This window comes from Ruditapes philippinarum, unplaced genomic scaffold (assembly GCF_026571515.1).
Source record: "Ruditapes philippinarum isolate M1 unplaced genomic scaffold, ASM2657151v2 ctg18149_1_1_1_1, whole genome shotgun sequence".
NCBI classification, from domain to species: Eukaryota; Metazoa; Mollusca; class Bivalvia; order Venerida; family Veneridae; genus Ruditapes; species Ruditapes philippinarum.
The window spans coordinates 1-8,811 of NW_026855452.1; the positions used below are offsets into that span (position 1 = coordinate 1).

Here is an 8,811-nt window from a genome sequence, read left to right on the forward strand (position 1 = left end):
GATAGATATAATGGTTTGTTACTTATATTAATCAATGTTGTAGCTTAAAACCTTTAAATGGATGTTCAGAATTTTAGACATATCTTTTGTTCACTTAATGAAATAATATTTTAAGCTATAGAATAGTATACTGTATGTACACCCATATGAAGGGACCTTTAACAAAGGATCCAAATGTTGACCATCATTTCATCTCATCTAGATGTAGATTCTAGTCAAAGATTAAGCCCATAAGGGTTATTATGAAAAGATGCTTTATTACTACACTTCTCCCTATCTCATAATCACTACACCCCCCCCCCTTCTTTAACAATTGAGAGTCAGTCTATGGCATCTCGTTCAATTCCATCTTGGAATTCTTACCATTTTGCACTATCGTACCTGAATTTTGATTTGTTTGAAGTGGCTTTTATCATGAAAAATACATAATTCATTTCTTCAGGGACAACCCCGTCAAGAAAAACTTTGAAGAGAACTGCTGTACCAAGTGTGTTTGCATGGAAAACACCTAAACCTGAAAATGAAGAGCGCTCAAGTCGTTATGCATCTAGTTTAGCAATGAAGCGGAAACTTCTAGATGACATAAATAACTGTGTAGAAGGGAAGGAAAACATAAATCCTGATATTGAAGTAATGCAAACCAGCACTGATCTTGAGGATTTATCAGTGGGTTATTGTACAGAGATACAATGTGAAAATGACAGCATTTCAACAAATGATGTTTCAAATGATGAAGTTGGACAAGTTAAATTTATGTCAGTTCAAACTCAAACATTAGACCAGCAAGGATTTACAATAGAGGACTTTAGAAATGACCCTCAAGGTGTCCATTATTATACTGGGTTGGAAGACATTTCCAAGTTTTATTTTGTATTGCAAACATTAGGACCGGCTGCATACTGTCTGACTTATATATATTTTCAAATCACATCCATTAGTGTTCCAGATCAATTCTTTATGGTTTTGATGAAGCTGAGGCGTCATACACCCAACTTTGAGCTTAGCAGAAATTTCAAGTGTTCTGACATAGCAGTTAGAAACATCATTATAACCTGGATTGAATTCATGGCTCTTCAGTGGCAAGAATTAGACATGTGGCCATCAAAGGAACTAGTTCAATACTTTGCCCCTAGTGGTTTTAAGAAATTATTCCCATCCACACGTGTCATTATAGATGGAACGGAATGTCCAGTAAAAAAACCAAAAAATCCTAAAGCTCAACAACAAACATTTTCAACATACAAAAATAGAAATACAACCAAAATTTTGGTTGGAGGGACATCAGGTGGTTAAGAATCATTTCTCTCGGAAGCATATGGAGGAAGTACTAGCGACAAGCAAATAACAGAGCGCAGTTCCCTTGTCAACCTTGTTGGCCCCAAAGACAGCATTATGGCAGACAAAGGTTTCAATGTTCAGGACTTATTTGCTCCCCGAGATGTACATATCAACATACCAACTTTTTTTAAAAAGAAGAACAGAATGACAATTGCAACTGTTGTTAAAGACAGGAAAGTCTCCAGTAAAAGAGTGCACATTGAGCGTGTCATTGGTCTTGCAAAAACATTTAAAATATTAGTAGAGCCACTGTCTGCGACTGAAGCAAAACTTTCATCTGACATTTTAAATGTTTGCTTTATGTTATGCAATTTCCGCTTAAGAATCGTGTCAAAATATGCCTAGGATATGAATCAAAGTAAATAAATAAGCAAAAACTGATATCAATTTACAATTTTAATATTTTTAAAACAATTCAAGATCATATTTCATAATGATATATATGCATAAGAAACAAGTTTCGGGATGGGTTAAATAACCTTTTGGTTGACCGGTAATATGTTAGTCTCATATAACCTCAAAGTGTATACATATATATCACCAAGTATCTGGTAGTGTCATATAACCTCAAAGTGTATACAATATATCACCAAGTATCTGGTAGTGTCATATAACCTCAAAGTGTATACATATACATGTATATCACAAAGTATTTGGATGTATCCTGTATGTGTGTACATATTATATCACCAAAGTATTTACTGGCATGAACTACAGTCACTAAGTTTAAATAATACATGAAGACCATTATCAACTGTACTTAGTTTTATGTTTAAATGCTACAGCTGACTTTTGTGAAAAAGATATAGAAATTCTATATTTTTTTATTAACATCATCTTTATATTGCTATAATTGCTGAATAAAATGTTACCAAAATTTAAGTTATCACTTGTCTTTCAATATTTTCTGATATAACAGTTTATCAATGCCTCTATTAAGGTTTAGCTTGTGTGATCATTTATCAAGCATTATCATTTCAAATTCATTTTCCTTTATGCTCTGTAATCATTGTAAAAATGCTTATTTAAAAGTTTCGGCTCAAAAAATTGTCTGTAAAATGTCTGCAATTTTGCTACCATACTTGAAATGAATTCATCATCTCGCTGGATTCTTAGCACTTTTGAGTCTCTGCAATTGAATAAACAAAGAAATCACAAAACTGTGCACCAGTGCAGAACAACTGCCCCTGAACCTGATAATAATAGTTATGAGATTCGTTAAGTAATAGTATATTGTCTCTTTTCTTCATGTAAGGAACTGTCTTGTTTGTGATCTCCATACCACGAGCTTTTTATGGACATTTCACTTCCAGCAGAACACCAGAGGATGTAATGCCATCAGGTGAGGCTCCTAAATAGGGGAAGTCATGAGAAACAAAAAGTCCACATTGATTCACCTTACATTTTAGTTTTTCTTCATATTTTCTTACTGCCTCTGTCTCATATTTGATTCCATGATCGGTAGCCTTTGCATGAAATGGTTTCGGGTTTAAAAGTTCATCAGCCAACTTATTAAGATCTGTCCTTTCTGTGGCTTTACATATCCGTCCAAAGTGCGATGAAGTAATGCGCATACTGCGGTGTTCATGCCAGAGCTTGTTCTTTGTTTGACCCAGAGTTCTTAGTTCAATACCGTTTGCTTTTTCAAGACTAATGTTAAGGAGACTTTCCAAATAAATGTCCTCTTGTGTTTTCTGAAGGTAGTCGTGGTCATGGATATAACCACGCACATTTGCAGGCTCAAACAATTGAAAAATAGGCATTTTTGAAACTCCTTTAAAATTGAGACAAGTGTTCCTAAAGAAATCACTGTAGTTGGACATCTTGCGGAATTTTTGTGGACGTGGGTCAAAATCAACATTCGTTGCTTCATCAGCTCCATCCATATGTAAGTCACGCATTTTGACAGGTGAACCTTTAGGTTTTTTCACATGGTGGAAAGACTGAAGTTTTTCTGTACATGTATTTTCCACAAGAACAGATCCGGTTTTACAAAATACATGTGCAGCATAAATGACTGTGCAGATATGTTTACAGTGTGCGCTGGGACCCATACCAGCTGCACACTCACACTGTGCCTCTTCAATATCACTGTTCCCAGTCAAACAAATATCTATATGATAGGTGATCGACTTCTTCATTTCAGCCCGACAAGCACTGTTTAAGTAACAAAGGTCGCCATCATAACATACTCTCAGGTAACACAAATGTTTCTCACGATATAACCCTACAGGAGTAGTATCCATAGACTTTTCAAACTTATTTAAATAATGTTCAATTCCTTCTATGTTCACACATGGAATTTTCTTGTCACTATTCAAATCCTTGTATGTAAGGGGATCTGGACACATCATTGTATATTCTTTCTCAGATAGAATCTCAGCTTGCCCAAAGTTACAGTTGCGGTCATATGCTTGTAGTCTGAAAATATAAAATCAATACAGTATAATGAGTATTGATTAATAATCTAACTTGTAAATATTTACATATGAAAACATGAAACAAATATGTTTAATATAAATTGGAATGCAATAAAACAAATAATATAGAGTAACATTAATAATTGGGTCGAGTTGACCCGTGTTGAGTTTCTATATGGCCAAACTATATCGAGTGCCAAGTAACTTTTAACTGGGCTGACCTGACCCTGCATATCTAGCATAAATAGAATCTAGTAAACAACTGGTTCTGTATGTATATTGAATTTTATTATAAAATAATATTAAAAACGCAGGAAGTTATTTGAGAATCAGGGTTAAATTTTATAACTGCTATTATAAATAAAACAAGAATCTATAGTTATTACACAAGCATTACTTTCATGACTATTGACAGAGCATGATTTTTTATCACAGCCCAGCCACTTCATTGAAAATTAACGGTAAACATAATATCAATATTGACAACCTTAACTATGATTGTTATTATTGTAAATACTTTTATCAGACAATTTACATTCATTTCAGACAATATTCACCGCACTTCGAAAAAAATACAACGGTACAACATGCCAAAAACGCTAACTTCTTCACCAAATATGGCTAACAATTGCGAAAATAAAAAAAAAATCCTTACCGTTCTATCAACTCTCTTTTACATCCAGATAACTTAGCATTACGTTTTTTTAACTCAGCCTTCAATTCTTCCGTCATCAAAGTATCATATTTCGACTCCATTATTGCATTTAAAATGTAAACAAACTTATAATCAAATAAGTAATAAAAACGTGTATGAGTCAGCAGGTGAAATGTCAAAGCTAGCGTGTTATCGATCGATCAGTGAAGGACCAATAGAGGCAGAGCGCCACCTGTGCTAATCAAGGGCATTAATCCACTACTATTCACCATTCTTTCATAAAACTATAAAAACAAAGTTACATAAGCAAACTTGAAACATTTGACCTTGAAGGTCAATGTCATTTATGAGGGAAGGTCATGTTCAGTATGGTCAGCTGGACCGTCATGTCAAAAGGGTTATTATGTCTAAGTATTAAGGTAATCCACTTAGATATTGCATAAAAATATTTCCAACCATAAAATTTTCGAAAGACAACGGTAACAGCATTGGCTACAGCAACGACAACATGACTGTAGCAAAAGCTTTTTTCTCCGAAATCGTAAAGCTAAAATAACTTTTTTATTTCATTTAAAGAAAAATATTGCTACGTACGACAGATGTCTTTGAACTATGCTTAATGAAGTTTAAAAAAAATCATATCTCAGAAACCGTAGACACTCATCAGTTTCTTTATTCTGCGCTACTTTTGCACATTCTCACCCTTATTACTGTGTGGTGTCAGCTCAGGAAGGAAATCATTTCACGACCAATTACAAAGTTTCCAAGTTGTGTAACTTGATAAACTTTAAAAGCTCATGACCTTCTGTTCATGTCAATGTTGTTTGTTATTAGTTAAAGTAACAACGACACTTTATAAGACAGATGGAGACTTCACGACTTTACTGGTGGAGAAGGACCACATTCGTGTCACAGGCACGAGTATCGGGCATCGGAAGAAAAAATTTGACCAGATTGATAAAAACCTTTGTTGATCTTCAATGTGTCTAAAACTAAAACTAATAAATTGTGAAATTATGACCCCTCTGAAAACATACTTGAAGTTAAGAGTTTATTTTTAAGATGAACTCAGGTTTTCTTTATTAATCTGGTCATACTTTTTCTTCCCAGGTCCGTTACTTATGCCTGTAAATTCAAAACCTTGAAACTATCCAGTGTTATATTTGTGCAAATTGCATATCTGTAGCCGAGATAATCATTAGCAATAGTGATTTGTTTGCAAGTTCAAGGGTGATAACTGTTAAGAAACATCTGATCATGAGAAAATTAAATCTTGATTTATTTTGAATATCAGAAAATACAGTGTCAACGTCGGACATGCATTCCTACAAATGCTATAGCAGAAAGTGCAAACTTCAGATTTTTCAAAGTTCAAGAAGGATAACTCTGTCAAAACTCATCGAAAAAAACAAATTCGAACTCGACTATTCTGGTTAAATACATGCATATGTGATTTTCAAGCTTCTACATACTTTTTCTACAAAAGTAAGGGTGCGACAACAGGTAAAAAAAGTTTCCAACGTTTAAGAGGGATAACTTTGTCCAAAATCACCGAACCATGACAAAATTCGAACTTGACCTGCGTATTTCTATGAAATATCCCTATATTGAATTTTAGTGCAACTGTTGAGGAGATAACGAATTGAAACTGAAAGAATTCTTCTTTTTTTCAAAGTTAAAGGGGCATAACTCAGAAATCATCGAACTATGACCAAATTCGAATTTCACAAACGTAATCCTTTGTCGTATCCATATGTCAACTTTGAATTGAATATGTACAACTGCTGGAGAGATAATGAAAGGAAACTGAAAATTTCTTATTATTTTCAAGAGGGATAACTCGGTCAAAAAAATAGTCAAACCATGAACAAATTCGAACTTGACTAGCTTATTTATATAAAATATTCATAACTAAAATTTGAGTTGAAAGTGTACAACTGTTGGAGAGATAATAAACATAAAATAAAAATTTATTTTTTGCTCAAAGTTAAAGGGGCATAAGGGGCAACAAATCGCTAACAACGACCAAATATGAGCTTGGCATTCATTAGACGTATCCATATGTTAAATATGAGTTGAATGTGTACAACTGTTGGGGAGATAATAAAAGGAACTGAAAATTTCTTCAATGTGCATGGTTCTGTCAAAAATCATCGAACCATGACCAAATTCGAACTTGACCAGCATTTTCCTATGGTATATCCAAATGACAAATTTGAGTTGAATGTATGCAATTGTTGCCGAAACAGATGATGGCGGAATAATGGAACATGGTAACACTACAGTATATGCCCCCAGCCATAAAAATAAAATAATTTTCTCTTTTATATCAATCACCATCGTAATGCCCAAACTAAACTTTGAATAGCATAGATTGTCTTAGATTTAAACTACGGAGGTATTTCAATCTTATGTCGCAGATGGGTGGTAAACATTTCTATAAACTATCATAAAAATTATTCCATATAGGAAATATGCTTCAGACAAAGACAATATGTTTCATAATGTTTAGTGACCTTCACCTTGCATAAATTGACCTAAATTGCACGTGTCATAGCGTTTGTCATGAGAAGAACATTTGTATTACAATCCCTCAATAAATGATGACTCAATGGTTCCTGTACTCATCTTCATTTTTTATCTTAACTTTAACCCCTGTTTGACCTTAACCTTAGCTGCAGAGACCTGATTTTTTGCGCCTTTTTGCGCCTTTTTTTTCTAACAAAGATCAACAATTGTTTAACTTCTACGGATACCGGTATGCTGAAATAGCAACAAACCACATGACTATTGCAATACCTCATTTTTTCTCAAACAAAGTTAATCTAAAGGCCTTAAATCTACTCTCCCACACAAAAAAGGCAAAAAACATCAACGTTTTTGTGTCGCCTTGAAAATGTGACATATAAGGGTTACTTTTGTCGGCGGCGTCGGCGGCGTCTGTGTCGGCGTCGTTGTCGGCGTCCCCTAAAGCTTGTCCGGAGCATAACTCATAAGTCACTATAAGTCTGATTGACTACAAACTTAGTATGCATGCTTCTTCACGGGGGGGAATCACGTGACTTTGTATAGTAATACCCACGAGAAAATGGCGACTGCTGAGCCCCGGTAAGTACCTTATTATGTTAAATTAAGGTGACAAACGTTTCTTAAATCAAAACAAAACCTAGCGTATCATATGCGCGTTAATTTTCTTCAAATGACAATACAAAGTGCATTATCCTACGTTTTGTGGTTTTTGAGAACATTGCTTGACTTGTGTGAAAATTGCACATTCAGCGATAGTAATTCGCACGAAGCGATATAATTTGGTACCAAAATAAAGAAAAATAAGCTTACTTTCTGCACTGAAGACACAAAATCAATCATTTTATTAACATCTGTTATCGTAGAAGTCCAAATAAAATATATTTTCGAAGGTATGTAGCCTACAAATGTTCTTTGCAAGTGTATAGTAAGTAAAACGAACAATTTCTGGATAGTAAGTCGCACGAAAACAAAATAGTAAGTTTCACGCACAGTTTACATAAGCATACATACATTAAAAGAAAGTTAAAGTCCATATGTAAAGAGATAGAAAATACTTATTTCAATTATTCAAGATCAAATATTTCACTTTTTGTCTATAGAACTAATGCTTAATTGGTTGTAATCATAATATATCAAATGAACATTTGATGGGATTTGATATTACACGGCTCAGTGTTATTTTTCTGTTGCGATAGTAGTTCTTTGACCTCTGCAGTTTCAGGTGTGTCTTGGCCCTCATTTTACTGTAATTAGAAAGAAGATGAACAAATATAATTGCTTGTTAATTGGTATGGTGATGTTTATTAACTGAATGCTGATGTTTTTATATGGCGGTATTTGTTACATTTAGTCACTATGCTACTTAATTCATGAAAATATTATTAAGAATTCGCAAGAACAAAATAACTTCTTACAAAAAACAAAACAAAAAACAAAAAAAACAATGATACAGTGATACAAGTTATGATTAAGGCACATTGTGCCTCAGAAATCCATATTGTGTTAATTCTTTAGAAATGTCAAACATGTGTTTCATAATGTTTAAATAATGGATAAAACGCATGATAGAATTTTATTACAACTGAAAAAGGTAGCGCTGAACATTAAGTGATGTGTCGTTAAGGTAGCAAAATGTAAACAAAGTAGTATTTTGACTTCCATAAGACAAACTTATTCACTAAAGGTATACCATTTTCCAACAGAACCAAAGATGCAAAAGGTAGTTTGAGTATCTAGCAAATGAGTATGTTTACAAGATATCAAAAATAAACAGATTTTTTTTTAAATAAAAATGATAGCATTTAAGAGGCATAATTGACCTTTAAAGAAAAACGAATATTTGAAATCAAACGGTCAAAGATATTAACA

The 8,811-nt window shown here is 33.6% G+C and overlaps 1 protein-coding gene and 1 pseudogene across 1 annotated transcript; one reads left to right on the forward strand and one right to left on the reverse strand.

Annotated features, from left to right (window-relative positions):
- The first annotated feature begins 442 nt into the window (after positions 1–442).
- LOC132743381 (uncharacterized) lies at positions 443–1,825 on the forward strand (annotated as a pseudogene).
- An 805-nt stretch (positions 1,826–2,630) lies between these two features.
- LOC132743382 (uncharacterized) lies at positions 2,631–4,545 on the reverse strand. The gene is made up of 2 exons (XM_060731898.1): positions 4,414–4,545; positions 2,631–3,759 (listed from the first exon to the last, which is right to left on the reverse strand). The coding sequence occupies exons 1-2, from the start codon at positions 4,512–4,514 to the stop codon at positions 2,631–2,633; spliced, it is 1,230 nt and encodes a 409-aa protein (XP_060587881.1). The 5' UTR covers positions 4,515–4,545.
- Between the last annotated feature and the right edge of the window lie 4,266 nt (positions 4,546–8,811).